The 17,521-nt window shown below is 36.2% G+C and overlaps 9 protein-coding genes across 9 annotated transcripts; 4 read left to right on the forward strand and 5 right to left on the reverse strand. All coding sequences in view use genetic code 12, as the record gives it.

Annotated features, from left to right (window-relative positions):
• Positions 1 to 22: 22 nt before the first annotated feature.
• Positions 23 to 1,255, reverse strand: DEHA2F08294g (DEHA2F08294p; the record flags this gene model as incomplete). Its single annotated transcript, XM_460721.1, has 1 exon — positions 23 to 1,255. One exon carries the CDS (start codon positions 1,253 to 1,255, stop codon positions 23 to 25), a length of 1,233 nt encoding a protein of 410 aa, XP_460721.2.
• A 177-nt stretch (positions 1,256 to 1,432) lies between these two features.
• Positions 1,433 to 2,773, reverse strand: DEHA2F08316g (DEHA2F08316p; the record flags this gene model as incomplete). Its single annotated transcript, XM_460722.1, has 1 exon — positions 1,433 to 2,773. The coding sequence occupies one exon, from the start codon at positions 2,771 to 2,773 to the stop codon at positions 1,433 to 1,435; it is 1,341 nt and encodes a 446-aa protein (XP_460722.1).
• A 489-nt stretch (positions 2,774 to 3,262) lies between these two features.
• On the forward strand, positions 3,263 to 5,173 carry DEHA2F08338g (DEHA2F08338p; the record flags this gene model as incomplete). The annotated part of the gene is made up of 1 exon (XM_460723.2): positions 3,263 to 5,173. One exon carries the CDS (start codon positions 3,263 to 3,265, stop codon positions 5,171 to 5,173), a length of 1,911 nt encoding a protein of 636 aa, XP_460723.2.
• A 351-nt stretch (positions 5,174 to 5,524) lies between these two features.
• DEHA2F08360g (DEHA2F08360p) lies at positions 5,525 to 6,988 on the forward strand (the record flags this gene model as incomplete). The annotated part of the gene is made up of 1 exon (XM_460724.1): positions 5,525 to 6,988. The coding sequence occupies one exon, from the start codon at positions 5,525 to 5,527 to the stop codon at positions 6,986 to 6,988; it is 1,464 nt and encodes a 487-aa protein (XP_460724.1).
• A 417-nt stretch (positions 6,989 to 7,405) lies between these two features.
• DEHA2F08382g (DEHA2F08382p) lies at positions 7,406 to 8,413 on the forward strand (the record flags this gene model as incomplete). The annotated part of the gene is made up of 1 exon (XM_460725.1): positions 7,406 to 8,413. The coding sequence occupies one exon, from the start codon at positions 7,406 to 7,408 to the stop codon at positions 8,411 to 8,413; it is 1,008 nt and encodes a 335-aa protein (XP_460725.1).
• Positions 8,414 to 8,500: 87 nt separating this feature from the next.
• Positions 8,501 to 9,178, reverse strand: DEHA2F08404g (DEHA2F08404p; the record flags this gene model as incomplete). Its single annotated transcript, XM_002770729.1, has 1 exon — positions 8,501 to 9,178. One exon carries the CDS (start codon positions 9,176 to 9,178, stop codon positions 8,501 to 8,503), a length of 678 nt encoding a protein of 225 aa, XP_002770775.1.
• Positions 9,179 to 9,316: 138 nt separating this feature from the next.
• On the forward strand, positions 9,317 to 10,114 carry DEHA2F08426g (DEHA2F08426p; the record flags this gene model as incomplete). The annotated part of the gene is made up of 1 exon (XM_002770730.1): positions 9,317 to 10,114. One exon carries the CDS (start codon positions 9,317 to 9,319, stop codon positions 10,112 to 10,114), a length of 798 nt encoding a protein of 265 aa, XP_002770776.1.
• Positions 10,115 to 10,263: 149 nt separating this feature from the next.
• On the reverse strand, positions 10,264 to 11,361 carry DEHA2F08448g (DEHA2F08448p; the record flags this gene model as incomplete). Its single annotated transcript, XM_002770731.1, has 1 exon — positions 10,264 to 11,361. One exon carries the CDS (start codon positions 11,359 to 11,361, stop codon positions 10,264 to 10,266), a length of 1,098 nt encoding a protein of 365 aa, XP_002770777.1.
• A 257-nt stretch (positions 11,362 to 11,618) lies between these two features.
• DEHA2F08470g (DEHA2F08470p) lies at positions 11,619 to 17,390 on the reverse strand (the record flags this gene model as incomplete). The annotated part of the gene is made up of 1 exon (XM_002770732.1): positions 11,619 to 17,390. The coding sequence occupies one exon, from the start codon at positions 17,388 to 17,390 to the stop codon at positions 11,619 to 11,621; it is 5,772 nt and encodes a 1,923-aa protein (XP_002770778.1).
• Between the last annotated feature and the right edge of the window lie 131 nt (positions 17,391 to 17,521).

Genomic DNA, 17,521 nt, shown 5'->3' on the forward strand with positions numbered 1-17,521 from the left:
TAAATACATAGTAGCTAAGAGCTTATCTTTTAGAACGCTTGCTCTTTCCTGGTCTGGGTTTTCCTTTCATTTTCTTAGAAGAAAAGCCGCTGATATCGGCAGAAGATTCTGCATCGTTAGTTCTGGAACCTCTCTTCTTACCACCAAAACCATATTTGGAATCTTTGCCTAATCTCTTCGAATTTGGCTTTCTTCTCTTATTGTCACCACCTCTGTCTTCACTAGTTGCTTCGTCTAAGGCAATCTGGAAATCGTCACCATTACTTAATTCATTACTAGCACCCTTTCTCTTTAATGATTTAATCTTATCTAATGTTTCTTTCTTCTGTTTAGCTCTTTCTTGTAATGTAGAGTTCTGAACCTGCTTACCAAACTTCTTCAAATGTCTTTGTTTCTTGGCATCTTCTGATGCTTTCTTGTTAGCAGCTTCAGTTAATAACTTGCTCTTCAATTTGTCCATATGCTCATCGCTTTTAATCATTTCGGCAAAGTAATCCATTGGTCTGGAGAATGGTACCTTTAATTTAGTTAATGCAGCTCTACCTTGTTTAACAGCATCTAAGCCTTGCTTGTAAAATGCCAATTCTCTTTCAGTATCATCATAAATATCCTTGATTTCGGTTTCAGTTTTTTCAGCACTTGTGATGGATTGATGTTCTTGGAAGGAATGCTTAGACCAAGGTAACTCAATACGTGCTAAAGAATCTTTCAATGCAGCCATGTTATTTATAGTTAATTTGGTGTGTGGAACAATATCCGCATCGTCATCTATGTCAACGTCCGATAAAGGAATATCTTCCTCTTCCTCTTCCTCTTCGTCATCTTTTTCATCTTCATCTGCCTCCTCTTCTTCGTCAGATTCTTCATCAGAGTCATCGTCGTTTATATCACTCTCGCTTTCACTTGCAGCTAACTTTTCTAAGTCTAATTCTTCAGAGTCAGAGCCTTCTTCAAGTTCTTCTTCGACTTCCTCTTCTACTACTAAAGGTGCACTTTCGTCAGCTTGTACCTTCTTCAATCTTCTTTGTTCTTTCTTGGATAAAACTTCACTTTGATAATCATCTTGGTTCTTAGCTTTCTTTTCCTTCTTTTCCTTCTTTGGCTTCGATGACTTGATTTGCTCAGGTAATGGCTGGACTTCAACTTCCTTTATTTCTTCTGCTTTTTTGACTACTGGCTTTGATTTTGATTTGTCTATTGATTCAATCAATTGTTGGTTCTTTAACAGAGACCTTAATTTACCTCCCTTAGCCATATTTAATTAACGTTATCTGTAAGTTTAATATAGTGAATAATTTTATGTACTAGAAAAATTTATATATTCGCGATGGGGTTGATGCAAAATGAAAAATTCAAATATGCTTGTTCATACACGACTGCTTGACTTAGCTAGTATTAGTTTAGATTTTATATATACTAAATAGATAAGCAGCTAATTGTTGAACGTATAATCGATATCGTTTAAGAAGGTTTTGCCAGAGCCATATCTCCACCATCTGCTTAAGCAACTGAAAGGCTGGATGTCATGTGGTGTCTCAGGATCATGATTTTCAAGACCTTTAGTCTTACATACACATCTTTTTGATGCAAGTACGTCAATTGAAGTAGGACATGCTAGATACGGTACATGAAAATACCCTATATCTTCGAAGTGGTGTATTCTGTTTTTGTCGGCTAACAAGTTTAGCCCTATAGAATGAACCGGAGCATCGCCCCATCTTTCGTAGAAAAATCCACCCGTTTTATCCAAATATTTGAAGTATGTCTCATAGGCTTCGCTTCTGAAGAAGTCTAAGTTTCCAATTTCAAAGTTAGACCAAAAATGGCAAAGGTTATATGAGGTATTTGATTCGGGTAACTCGAAGTCGTAGTTCAAGGAAGTTTCATTAGACGTGATGAAGTCTATGGAATTATTAGGATGGATTAAATCTTTGTGGTCCTTCATGAAGTTCTCGACGGTAGGCCACAACGATGGCATTGTGTTTTCGTAGTCGTGAATAGTTAGAACAAACCCATATATTTTATTATTTTCTCTCAACACCGTAAAGGGGTCATACTGAAAATCACACATGTACTTGACGTCAGGCTCCACCCTGAAATACCATTCATAATCAAGTAATCTCTTTTGTTTATAAAAAAATCCCGAGTTAAAGTGACACATGTTCCTATAGGACCATGATCCACCATAGATAACGCCATCTTCATGCGCCTTCATTAGTTTCTTTTCCATTAAATCCATATCGATAAACGAAGGCGGTTGCCAGTCCTCACTCGGTATCAATTCATAATATGTTTTCCCGCTAGCCATTAATGTAGTTTGTTCTATGAAATCGGTGTCAAAAGGCTCGTCATTTAAAAACACCCATGGATATCTATAATTTCTGTTGAATCTATCTTCTAATGACCTCATTGATTGCAATGCACCTCTCAATTCCCGATTTCGTACCAACATCACCATCGTAGCATTTTCTTGACCTATTTGACTCCGTTCTCTAAATGGAAAATCATTAGGTAAGTATGAATTCGAAGACAATTTATGCGATCCTTTCTTTTGAAGCACGGTTTTAATATTAGGACCTGAAAACCTTGGAAGCCTGTCAATCCAAGGAAATGAAATATTCCACGAAGCCTTAGTAGGATTGAAAATTTCATTCAAATCTTCATTGTGAAACATATATGCATGATTATTACTAGATATATAATGTGTTATAATACTGTAGTAAACTCCCCATAAACAAACTAAAATAGGTATTAGGTAATATCTATTGTGCATTTTAAACTTAGTCCATTAAGCTGTGAAGTTATTCTTATCATATTCGAAAATTTATCTCAAATTCGGTTCGAGCGATGTTCGAAACATTTCACAGCCATAGTGTACATCACGAATTTTATCTTGATACATATATATATATATTATAGGACATACTAGATCTTTAATTTCTTTGTCATTAAAGCCATTCTTAATATTGGGTTTTATTCATACTGTATTTTTAACGTTTATCGTTCAGTCATTTTCCAAAATTATAGTATTATTCGAAATATTTAGTAAAGTAGAAGAAATTCTTTTTTATTTCATAACTAGATAATCATTTATATATTATACATATATGCTTTCAAGTATTCTACTGGGAAATATATTAATCTTTTATAACTCTATATTGTTTATTTATTTGGATAATTGCATTTATCAAATATGATGAGAATTAAATTTTTGCAACAATATAATTCACTACATATAACAAAGTAGAGTAAGATAAAGAAGATGAATTCAAATAATAACCTTGATATAGAAGTGTGTTTGAGACCTTGGGTGACACTTCTTCCTTTTTATAACTTCCATACTAAAGCTTATGAAGAAAATGAAACAAGTGTTGACTTCGCTAAAATTATCAAACAATTGAAAGTATCCTTAACATTCTACCTTGGAAAAGCAATTGATTTACAATTAAATACGAATGTCAATATTAAACCTACAAAGATCAATGGAAAAGCATTCCAAAAGTATTTTAATATGGATTTCCTTCAAGAAAAGGAAATAAGCTCTGAAAAAGGTGCCTGTCTCTTATTGTATACATTGGATGAAAATAATCAGTTTGACTCGTTTCAAAATAGGATAATAGCTGAAGGATGCTTTAAAGAGATAAGTATAGGTAGCGATATACAAGGAAGATCCTACTACAGACATATGGGAAAAGATTATTCAAATAGCATCAAAGGTATACTCTTCAAAGGGTCTCACGCCGATACCAAAGAAGAGGTGTATTTTCTGGTGCCACCGTTTCTCCACCAGCAAAAATCAAGCATGAATTTTAAACTGCTAAAACCTCAAAGTACTGAAACCATCAAAACCAACAAAAATGGCGTATGGAAGGATTGTCTTTTCGTTGACAAGACAAATTCTGTAAGCCAAAAATGCTTGCTAACCGATTCAGTGAATCCTACTTATCTATTCTATCAGTGTCCAGAGGAACAAGTAAAAGAGTTAGAAAATAAACAGTTGAACAGCGTTTGGGATATAATCAACGTCTATAATGATTATATCGAAGACAAAGAAATTATTGACATTGAATGTCAATTTAGAAACACATGTTTTGAGAAAAAAGACCCCGAAAGACGTAATCCAAGAAAGATATATGAAGATCTGAGTTTGGATGAAGAAGTGGAAAGTGAACAAACGAATAATACGTCCTTTGGTTACTCTAAGATATTCCAACCGAAATTGGCAAATGCATTGTTGGAATTGAATAGATCTATTCCAATGGAAATTATTTCTATGAGAGCTTCAGATTTTGTAACTATTACTCCCTTGCCAGACAATAAACTAATAGGCTCGTGGGAGAAATTGAAGATGAAGGGTAACTTGAAGCAAAGTATTTATACCAATGTTCAAGTGCTGTTGACCCTATCAAATATGTTCGAACACGATAACCGTTTTGCCGGTGAACTCTTAACAGCACTGGATAAACTTATCTTGTTACATGGACCACCCGGTACGGGCAAGTCTTCGTTAGCTAAAGCTATATTTCAAAAATTTTCGGTGAAAGCTATCAGTTCAATGAAGGAGCCAATCGACCTACCACCTATACTTTTATTGGAATTAGCACCCGATAGGATATATTCTCGTTATTACGGAGAGTCTCCGAAGAAGCTATCCATGTTGTTTTCAACCATCGAAGCCACTTTGAAGAAAGAAATGCATGGTGGATTTATATTTATGATAATTGACGAAATTGAATCTCTTGCCACCGAACGGTCCATGCTTTTAGCCAATAACGAAACAACAGACGGTGTACGCATGGTCAATATTCTACTCACCCATTTGGATAAATTAAGACACTACAAGAATTTCTTCATGATAGGAACATCTAATCTCATAGAATCAGTGGACAGATCATTCAAGGACCGAGCAAATGCATTATACGAACTCCCTTTGCCTAACGAAGAAACTATCTACAGCATACTTGAACAACAGATCATTCATTTCCTAGATCTAGGTGTTCTCTATCAAAACAGTGGACCCAATTCAATATCATGTACAACGCCCACTTTGTCCGGCTCATTGCTATCCCAGTATTCCTCCAGGTTGTTGTGCCAAATTGCAGCCTATTGCTCAGTAAGTATACCATTTTGCATCCATGAGAAGTGCACAAAATTAACCAATGATCATTTCTAGAATAAGCAAATTACCGGCCGGTATGTTAGTCGCCTACCAATGACCACTCTAACACAAATGTTGCGGCAAACGTATGCCAACGGCCATTCCCACAAGTCTCGCTTGGCAATAGAAGAATTCCTAGTGGAGATGGCTAACGTTATAACGGGTGAAGATGTATAGAACTGGTATACGCCTAGTGGTTGAAAAAATCACGTGAAGAATAATTTACCCAATGAAAAAGCTGGAAATCCAATTACCAAAACAGCACAAAAATAAATGGCTACAACAAAAAATTCAGTAAGAACGTTATAATATTATATTTAGGATAATAGATTGAGTACAACGTCCAATATCCAATTCATTGCTAGGATGATTCATAACTTAAAGACACAACAGCGTTCTTTAAGACGTGGGTTGGCTACTATTGCAGATGCAACCAATCCAAATAGAGTTCATGGTGGATTAAAAGATCAAGATCGTATTTTCCAAAATGTTTACAATAAGTACGGACATGACTTAAAGTCAGCCCAGAAGATGGGTGACTGGTATAAGACCAAAGAAATCATCTTGAAAGGGGACAAGTGGATTATTGACGAAATGAAAAAATCAGGTTTAAGAGGTAGAGGAGGTGCTGGATTCCCTTCTGGTCTTAAATGGTCGTTCATGAACCCTCCAGGATGGGAAAAGAATCCAGGCCCAAGATACTTGGTTGTCAATGCAGATGAAGGTGAACCAGGTACTTGTAAAGATAGAGAAATTATTAGAAAGGATCCACACAAGTTAGTTGAAGGGTGTTTATTAGCCGGACGTGCTATGAATGCCACTGCCGCTTATATCTATATTAGAGGTGAATTTTATAATGAAGCTGTTATTTTACAACAAGCTATCAACGAAGCATATAAAGAAGGATTAATCGGTAAAAACGCATGTGGTTCCGGCTACGACTTCGATGTGTACATTCACCGTGGTATGGGTGCTTATATTTGTGGTGAAGAAACCGCATTGATTGAATCTCTTGAAGGTAAGGCCGGTAAGCCAAGATTGAAGCCGCCATTCCCAGCAGGTGTCGGTTTATTCGGTAGACCATCAACTGTTACCAATGTTGAAACCGTTGCTGTTGCCCCAACCATTTTAAGAAGAGGTGGTGACTGGTTTGCTTCTTTTGGTCGTAAGAACAACACCGGTACCAAATTATTCTGTATATCCGGTCATGTCAATGAACCATGTACCGTTGAAGAAGAAATGTCCATTCCATTAAAGGAGTTATTAGAAAAGCACTGTGGTGGTGTCAAAGGTGGCTGGGACAACTTATTAGGTGTTATTCCAGGTGGTTGTTCTGTTCCAGTTATGCCAAAATCTGTTTGTGATGATATTGCTATGGATTATGATGCATTAAGAGATGTTGGTTCTGGTTTAGGTACCGCCGCTGTTATTGTTATGAACAAAGAAACCGATATGATCAGAGCCATTCAAAGATTCGCTGCTTTCTATAAGCACGAATCCTGTGGTCAATGTACTCCATGTCGTGAAGGTACCACTTGGTTACAGAAGATGATGGACAGATTTGTCAAGGGTCAAGCCACTGAAAAGGAAATTGACATGATTTTCGAATTAACTAAGGAAATTGAAGGTCACACTATTTGCGCCTTAGGTGATGCCGCTGCATGGCCAATCCAGGGTTTGATCAAGTCTTTCAGACCTCTCATGGTTGACAGAATCAAACAATACGAACAAGAAAGCCAGTGCTCAGTCAGCTACGGTGGATGGGTTAAAGGTGGTAAAGTCAAAGAAGGTAAAGTCATTGACAATCCATTGCCATCCGCTCATCACTAGACTAAAAAGGTACTAAGAAAGATTTTTTTTAATTATTCATGAGCCGTATAGTCTAAAATGTCATGAGGTTCACTGCATTTTTTTTATTATAAATATATACATAATTCCAACTACTACTATTATTATCCTTATATTATCCTTAACTGTTATATATCATTTATTACTTATTCTCCAGTATTTATAAGTTTATATTCCTAATTCAATATTGATATAGAATTGTCCTGTAGTGCCTGAGATGAGTCGCGGATCGGCGAGTCGGAGTTTGTGTCTACATAAAATTTTCATCGGAGTTGTTTTTAGATTAAAGAATCTGATCAATACATAAGACAGCATTGGCTGATTGAAAAAGGTTGACTTTTGGATCGTCTCGAGATATTTTGTATATTATCAGTCTTTGTCCAGTAAAGTATATCTAAAATGAAATTAGGCCAATTAATAATATTATCGTCTATATTGTTAGGGACTACCGTGTCCTTAGATAATGGAGGAAGTCAGGGAAGTGCCGCAGGGTTGGAGAAGAGTAGTGGTCTTGAAATATCTAATCTTGACATGAAAAGTGGGAAGGGAGCAGCAAATATTGGAGTGAAGGAGATTGAAGAAAATGATAATAACCCTACACCAATAGATGCTAAGAGGCCGTTAGATCCGCCAGTTGGGGATGAACAAGAGGGAACTGGAGAAGAGAATCCATCGTACAATTCATTTTTGATGTCCATTTCGATGATTATAGTCTCTGAAATCGGTGACAAAACGTTTTTAATTGCTGCTTTGATGGCAATGAGAAATTCAAGATTCATTGTATTCTCAGCTGCCTTTTCGTCCTTAGCCGTTATGACTGTATTATCAGGTATCGTGGGCCATGCATTGCCTGCATTAATTTCCCAAAGACTCACTCAATTTTTAGCGTCCATATTATTTATTGTATTTGGGCTTAAATTGCTCAAGGAAGGCTTGGAGATGTCCAAGGAGCTAGGTGTTGAGGAAGAGTTGGCAGAAGTTGAAGAAGAAATTGCGTCGAACAATTTGAATAACGAAATGGAAAATATGGAAGGCGGCTCTTCCAATAAGTTTACAGCTAAGAGCCAAAATAAAAAGTGGTACGTTGAATTTGGTGACCAAATTAGAAATTTAGCCTCATTTGTATTATCACCAGTTTGGATTCAGGTATTTGTGATGACATTCTTAGGCGAATGGGGTGATAGATCACAAATCGCTACTATAGCTATGGCAGCGGGTTCGGACTACTGGTATGTTATTTTAGGTGCCATTATCGGTCATGGTGTTTGTACTGCTGCAGCATGCGTTGGTGGAAAGTTATTAGCTACAAGAATTTCAATGAGAAACGTTACATTAGGGGGAGCCATTGCATTCTTTGTTTTTGCTATCTTATACTTTTACGATGCACTTTATAACACTGAAGCGTAAGACTTTCATTGTATAATAATAAATTACGCTATAGATCAATATTTCATATATAGGAATAGTTTATACCTTCAGGAATAATATTAATAATTATGTTAATACACCTTGACACATAAACTTTAAAACTCTATTTGGATGAAGACCACTCTTACCTCCAGCGGTTATCTTTAGCTCCTCTTCGTATTTTTGGTTCTCTATCTTCTTATTTTCTTCAGTCTCTTTTTTTTCGTCTTCAGAATCCAAGTATTTCAATTCTTCTACCGAGTTGAACCCATAAAACTGAAAGTCTTCTCTCAATTCTTCGATCTTCGTTAAACACCACTGTGCAAATTCATCATCCTTCTGTACATTAACATATTCATTTTTTCTTTTATCTATAGCACTTTCTATCCATTCATCAACTTCGGGTAAAGGCTTTTTCCTCAATAGTGTCGTTATTAAGCCTTCTTGCTGTGTAGTTGGAAACGATGGTAGTGGGTATACATTTGTATTTTTCAACAATTCATCATTATTTTCTAAATCTGATGTTATAGTATGCAACTGGGTTAACAATACTTGGAATTGATTCTGGAACTGGGCATAATTTGGAAGTTTTACCTTATTGGGATGACGATTATGATGATTGATTTGGTCCGATAGTTTACGGAGTGATAAATGTACTTGATTTAGGCGATTCCGTATGGATTCCAAAGAATCAGTTGGTATTTGCGATGTATTTATCTCAGACGTCAGTACTGTGTTACTATTGGCAGAATGTATTGAATTCATCGTCGAATGCTTGGTCTTGAAGTATTTCTTGAATAAGCTCTTAAGAGAAATAAGTTCAAAATGACTATTACACAAAAATCTAAATTTAATGAAAAGACCATAGATTGAAATACTGTGAAAAGTATTACAACCAGAACAATGATAAGACAAAACTATAGTTTAGCTAATGAACTAAAGGACAAGGAGAGGAAGCAACAAAGTAAAGTTCAACAACGACAAAAACGTCAGTTTAAAACAGAGAAACTATCTGCGGCAGATCCAATACGAATATTCAGACAAATTGAAAGACTAGAGCTGAATAATGATAAGACAGAAAGAGATTTACTGTATTTGAAAAACCTTAAAAATGATTGGGAATTTATAAAGAAGAATGGTTTACATAAAGCAAAGGTTGAGTCTTTTTTGATTCAGAAAGAACAAGAAGAAAAGGCCAAAGTGAAAGCTAATAGTAAGCTATGGGGGCTGAAATCGATATACTTTAACCCCGAATTGAATCCACTTGGTAAAGTGCCGGGAGAAAACTTACTGGAAAAGCCTATATTTCAGTTACCAAACCATACAAAGCCTTTGAAATCGCATGTGTATACGAATTATGCGAAGGATCCGCTAATTGATACTTTAGAACTTGTTTTACCCGAAGGAGAGCCTCCAAAATTCTATAAAATGGTTCAAAATACTCAACGAGATAACACTACCAGTAATGTTCCATCTTCTAATACAACGAATGCTCCAAGTGCTGGTGAAGTTATACTGTCGTCTGAAAAAGGTATAAATATGCTCGTTCCATCTGCTCTTCTAAAGAAACCAAACAAGAAAGAGTCTGATCATAATAGTAGAGAAGATGAATACGACAATGAAAATGATTTTGCGCCAGAAGAAGAAGAATATTTGATAGCGATAGGAAAACTTCCTTCGAAAAGAAGTAGAATCAGTTAACTCATTTACAAACTATAGCACACACGTTATTTATGCATACTTTATTCAGGGTGTATTTTACATATATACAGAGGAGTAATATTATAGACAAGGATGTTTCGAAAAAAACACAAGATATGTACAAGAAATATGCTCTAATAAATGATAAACTAGGATAACAATCTCACGACAATTTCCCAAGTACCAAACATAATTATAGAATTAGGAACGGTTCTCAATAAATGAGGTGTCAAACCACCATATATACTTGCAAGACCTTCTTCCTTAATAACTAACTTGAAACATTGTATTAGGCCAGTATATTTCGGTTTACCAGTAGATTCTAATGGAGCTTGTCTCAAACGAGTTCTAACAACCTCATGTGGATATGTTATTAATGATGCAATAAACTTTGCAGCACCGGCTGCACCTGATCTTGCAGACCATTCTAAAATATAATCTTTTGTAGTTTTATTCTCAGCTCTTAATCCATGCGCCTCAATAGAACGTTTATTGATAATAGATTTCATCTCTTCATAGAGAACCCATTGTAATGTAGATTCAACACCACCTAAGTAGGATGCACTTAAACCTTTATAAAGGCCTTTAACACCCTCATGTTTTATCACATTCTTGAAGCAATCCCATGAATTTTTATAGTGCTTCCCTTTAGTCTTGTCTAACTGCAATCTTGTTTTAATTAACCAAATGGGGTTCGTGGCGGTAGAAGTTACAAACCCTGCATTGATACCAGACACCAAATGGATCCAAGTCTCTTCTTGACCGTTGTTGAAGTTAGAAGAAATGAAATCCTTGGTGGCACCGTATGTGAAGAAATTTATAGATCTCGCAGGAATTACGCCAACCAAATTTGGTCCCAACCCTTTGAATAATGCTCTAGTACCTTCATTGGCATACAAACCTCTAATAACAGTGCCAGTTTCTTTGAAATGTTGTGCTGCTTTGATGACTGGATTCGAAGATTTCGGAGTTTTATTATATGTGGAATGATAGACGTCAGATTGTAACCTTGTTTTAACAACGTCTAATGGACAAGTAGCTACCGCTCCGACCATACCACCTATTCCACCCGCCACAAAATGAACCCATGGCTTAGTCTGTGATTTAGGTTCTATTGTGCCTTTAGTATATTCGAGTTTTTCGGGGTTTCTTATAGTAGAAGACTTCTCATCGGAAGCAAGATATGGAAATGATGATTTTGCATCTTCCTCTAAATTATGTAACTTTTCATTTCTGGAACTTCCCATATTGAAACTTTAAAATACCTCACGGTCTAGTATTTCAACGTTCTTTTTATTGTGGATAGAATTTTATTTATGTCCTATCCATATAGATAATTTTCAGTTAAAATAGAAATATCAAAAAAAAAAAAAAAAAAACCTCAAAATGACTGTGCGGCGCAATGATATTCTTCGCTGTACAAACAAGGGAAAGTATTAAAGTATTACTTCTAATATATTTTATACTATATAAACACTATGGTACACAATAAACAGATAGTCTATTATTTAAGAGTTTTAATAAAGTTGTCAAGATTGTATTCATCTTCATATTGAGATTCGTCCCATAAGTCAGCCAATTCTCCGACAGCTCCTGCCGCTTTACCAGTAAGACCACCAGCGACATCATCAGGAACATTTTCTTCCTTTTTATCAGTGTTATTTTCACCGATTTCGACTAATTTTGCAGCATTTTCGTCAACATCAAAAAGATCTAACAATTGATTAGTATCCATCGATGCTAAGCCCGAATTTTGTTGATTAACGATTGTAGAAGCAATATTCATTTTGAATTTTTGCAAACCCATAATCTTTTCTTCTAACGTATTTTTCGTGATTAATCTATAAACGTTAACAACCTTCTTCTGTCCTAATCTATGGGCTCTATCCATAGCTTGCAAATCATTCATTGGATTCCAATCATGTTCAACGAAAATGACAGTATCTGCACCAGTTAAATTGAGTCCTAATCCACCAACTTTCGTGGTTAAAAGTAGAACATCAATAGATGGATCTTCGTTGAACTTACGGACGATTGATTGTCTATCTCTCGGGTCAGTACTACCATCTAATCTTGTGTATGTAACTGAAGGTAAGTATTTCTTTAAAAGTTCATTCTCAACTATATCCAACATGTCCTTCAATTGGCAGAAAATTAATGCTCGATGTTCTGAAATAACACCTTCGGATGTAATCATTTGCTGTTGCTTTTGCTTTTGTTTATAATTTGCAGACAAATAATCGTTATCATTAACACCAATACCACATTCTAATAATAGATTTTTCAAGGACATCAATTTTGGTGAATGTTCAATGCTTCTAATATCAGATTTATGGGACTGTAAGTAGGTGCTCACTTCCGCAAATTTAGGGTGATCTGGAGAAAGGACTAAAGCAGGATGATTACACAATTTTCTCATATATTGTAAAGCTTGGAAAACATGAGTTTTGCCTTCTTTTGCTTCGTCACCCTCACTTTGAACTTCATCCACAACTGTAGACTTTTGCTTTTTAGCAAAGTCTTTATATAATTGCTTTTGTAAATCACTCAATTCACAATAGTAATCTTGAATGATCTTGGGTGGTAAATCAGAAAGTACATCTTCCTTAAGACGACGTAACATGAAGGGTAACACCTGCTTGTGTAACGACTCCAACGCCAAAGCACCTGCTTCTTGTTCTTTGGATGATGTTTTACTGCTTCTACTGGTTGCAATTGGTTTCGCAAACTTTTCATGAAAGACCTTTTCAGTACCTAAGAATCCGGGCATCAAAAAGTCAAATAATGACCACAATTCTAGAACATTGTTTTGAATTGGTGTACCTGATAATATTAACCTATGTTCACCTCTTATTCTCTTAACGGATCTAGTTAACTTGGAAGCAGCGTTCTTGATGATGTGCCCTTCATCTAAAACACAATAATTGAAATCATGGTTAGCTAAAAATTCAACATCGTTACGACAAACATCATAGGATGTAACAACAATATCTGCGTCATGGATTTGTGACCTTATCGCTGATCTAATCGAAGGAGCCCCGGCATATACTATTACTTTTAAAAATGGTGCATACTGATTATACTCTTGTTCCCAATGCCCAGTCAATGAAGGAGGACAGATTATGATTGAAGGAAGACGTCTAAATTCAGCAGATTGCGTCTCCTTAAACCTTTCCGCTCTCATGTAATGGTCTGATGCAACTATACAAATAGTCTGCAAAGTTTTCCCAAGGCCCATATCATCACACAAAATACCATGTAAATGGTATTTGTTCAAAAATGCTAACCAATTTACACCTTCCTGTTGGTATTTACGCAAGGTTGCTTTAATACTTACAGGCAAGTCAAAAGATTTGACCTTGGTTGGGTCCATCATTTGCTGAATGAAATCTCTTTCTCTATCCCTCCCTTCTAATAATTCTTGAGGCATATCAGCAGGATCAGGAATACCAGCTTCTAAGGGAACCAATTTAATTATGGAAGCGAAAGTAGTAGTTGCTAAAATACGAACATCTTGATCAGTATCACTCATTCTTCCTAGTACTGGCACGATTAAGAAGACGATGTAGGGTAATATGTCCGACCCCATAGTACTGGAAAGATGATAAATACTCTCAATTGCACCTTGCCTTTCCTTAACTTCCCCCGCATTATTCAACATTGGTAAGATTGACTTGACTAAAAATGTAAACGCTTTTGTAGGACAAATCGAAGATATAGTCGCAAAACACTTTGCAGTAGAATAACGGAAAACAGAAAAATCAGAGCTTAAGCCAGGTATTAATAACGGCAACCTCTCAATAATTTCAGGGTATAATGAACTATCCAATTTCGGAAGCAACGCACGCAATACCCCTAAAGCATCGATAATGCTCTGTCCTTTTAATACGTCTTCTATTACTTCATTTGTCGAAGAAATCTTCAATAAATTCAAAGGCTCAAGCATTAATTCTTTTAACTTCGATACTTCTTCAAATAAGTTCGATTTATAGATACTAAGTAATGCCTCCAATGTCATAAGTGCACCATTACGCTTGATTCTAGCTTCAATTATAGCGCGTTCATGCGCCGCAATATCAGCAGGATCAGTTTTAGCTTCTTCTTTTCTCAAAGATAAAATATAATCCTTGAATTTAATATTATGATAAAACTCAGGAACTTCAGAAGTATCCACACATAGGAAAGCACATAAATTTTTTACAATCTTATCCGCTGCTCCCTTTTTACCTGCAATATTTAATTCTTTGATTAAATGCGCTACGGCAATAGCAGATCTCTGTTGCAAAATACCCGACTCCTCTTGTTTAACACTATCCATAAGCGATCTGATGATTGGATTCAACTTCTTTGGAATACCATTCAATGCAAGTACAGCTGCAGCATAAACAGATAATATTCCTGTCGTTCTGTGAGTGCGTGCAGTATTGGCCTCTTGTATGGCCACCGTGATACGATGCTTGGAATCTTCAAGTGTTTGATTGGCACTCATTCTATACGTTGGTGATAAATTCTTCATTAATTTCTGGTAAGTTTCATTAACAATCTTTTCAGCAAATTCAAGCCCAAATGCTCCTGGACCAGCTTCATTCTCTCCCTGAACTACTACAGGTAATTGTGGAATTTTTGTTGGGGATACTTTAGCACTTGTTATAAAGGCATCAAACATTTGCAAGCAGGATGTTCTCACTGACTTCAACGTAGGAACCAACTCACGATAATATGGTAATGTAGAATTATCAGGATTAGACAATACATTCATTAATGATTCCTGGAATAACGCTATAGCTGTTTCTGGAGGTGACATGTCCCTGGACTTCAAAGAATTTGCAAACTCTTGTATGACTAGAGCACTAAATAAGCGTGGTGTGGCATGGGGTGAGCTTAAATAATGTAACAATAATTGGAAGATGTTCTGTAATGTTTCTTCATTAGTAATATAAGACAATGAATTACCGTAGGCAGTTGCAGCCTCGCTTCTAGTTCTTATGAAAGTCTCAAAGCCAACTAACATAACATCACCTTTGAATATTGGTGCATCTATGTTCACTTTCAAATCTTCGTGAAATGGGAAATCAGATTTTACTTTGGTTTCATTAGGAGATTTTCTCTTTCTACCACGTTTTTCAACACCATTCGGTTCCAATGGATCAAGATTGGTATCATCTTCAATCGGGGTCGATACCGCTGATCCATCTTCAAGCGATCCTAGAATGTGTCCTGAAGGTCTCATTATCAAATTTGTATTCATATGATAGTTGTGTCTTGCAATTCCAATTGGAGTCATGAGTAACGTAAGTAGCGGTTGAAAATGACATCCGAAGATTGTCTCCATGGACTCCAATTCATTATTTTGATCAATCTCCTTTAATAATTTGTTGTAAACTAATACAGAAAGCTCTAGAACATCCTTGTTTTGTTCAACTAATAGGTTTTGAAATATTAGTCTTAAAGCTTTTGAATTAATCCATTTTTTAGTGACATCGCTGCCAATAGATAAAAATTCAAGGATTGTTCTTAATACTGCCTTTCTGACGTTCGTAATAGAATGCCTAAAAAAAGGGAACAATCTTGGAACCAAATACTCAAATGAGTTTGAATTGCTCTCTATAGCATCCTTTTGCATAATTGCAATTACTTCCTTGTGGGTACATAGTTTCGCCAATAAATCCATTACAGATCCAATAGAGGCCGATAAATCATCTCGTAAGTTTGTCAAACAGTCCCATATAACACTCAATAAAGTATGAATCAACTCTTGCTTGGTTTTGACAAATTGTGATGCAATTGGAGTTAATGTCAAAGCAGCAACCGACTGAACATCATCATCGCTTTCTTGTAGTCCATGCAATACCATATTTACAACTGTATCTAAGGACTCTGGTCTCGATAATAAAACGTCAGTTCTTACACTAACAAAATATCTTACACCTAACATACCTCCATGCTTTGCTTCCCAACATTTAGGAACCCCTAGATCATTAGCGTGGTCTTGTAATACCAATTTATTCAAGCTATCAAAAGTTCTGAGAACAACTTGATCATCCAAATGGATCAATAACGCTGCTAAAGTTTGTGCACTCGACTCTCTGACAGGTGCAACAACCGTATCGGAAACATAATCACCAAATCTATCAAGGGCAAACAATGTACATAACCTTACAGCTAAATCTTCCAAAGTAGCAGAATTATTGCGGTCATTATCTTCCTTTGACTTATTCATTACTCTTCCGGCACCCTTCCCATGTTTCCTAATTAACTCACGCAAACCCAATGCAGACCCATGTCTTATTTCCCACTTTTCATCGAATAAATCGGCTACCAATAATTCATAAACTCCTTGAAATTGCCACACCAACCCGGCAACCTTAGCATGCTGAGATAACAAAGGAGATAATTCTGGAGCCTTGGTTTCAAATACTAATTTCTCACCTCCCTGTTGAGATGTAATATCGTACTGAGCGGAATCTTCCATTATTTCATCAGTACCTTCACCATTTTCCACTAATTTTCTTGAGATAGAGCTTTGTGAAATATCCACGGGTTTGACCCTAATAGCACCGGATTTTGCATTTACTTTAGCTCTTCTCTTTTGCATGGCCTTCAATCTTGCGTTAGAAGCAGTTCTTGACGAGTCTGGGCGTGGTGAATTTGAGTCCGAGTTATCACACGAGACACTTACAGCTTCGATATGTTCAGTCTTCACTTCTGGATCAGGTTTTACCTCGGTTTCCTCGACAGGTGTTATATTACTTTTCTGTTTCTTTAACTTACCAATGAATGTCGAGTTATCATCAGGATGCTGTCCTGTTCCGTTTGAAGGCTCGAATTCATCGGTTCCACATGCTAATAATTTGACGTTGCTCTTCAATATTTCATGAAGGTTCCACGAGTTGAAATCAACCAAATTCGATAAATTATCATCAATCTTTTTCAATTCTTCGTCCTGCTCCAACTTTATGCGACTGGCTTCATCTAATTCTTCGATTTTAACAATTGTTTCTTCCTTTTCTTCGAATTCATGCTCTTTTTTTATGGTGTCTGAGCAATTCGGATCCCAGAGCTCTGAATGATTAACAATTCCCCCAAAAGCCCTTGCTGCTGTAACCCTTGTCTCCCATTTGGTCGATTTCAAGTATGGGTACACTCTTCCAAGCAAATTGATCGTCTCTTCCGGATGTCCTTTAGCTAAGTCTGATAGCTGATCCGCTGCAGTATTTCGAATAAACGGAGTAGAACCCGTCTCCAATAATACCACTAATCTATCTAACCGAGACATCTTTGTTTAGTGATTGGTTCTCCCCTTTTTTATTTACTATTTTCTTTATGCCTCTATTTGCTTCTTTGCTTCTAGTCCATAGACGATGATCTGAGAATATCCTATTAATTATCGAAAAAGAAGGGTGAAAA

This window comes from Debaryomyces hansenii (assembly GCF_000006445.2).
Source record: "Debaryomyces hansenii CBS767 chromosome F complete sequence".
Classification (NCBI taxonomy): Eukaryota; Fungi; Ascomycota; class Pichiomycetes; order Serinales; family Debaryomycetaceae; genus Debaryomyces; species Debaryomyces hansenii.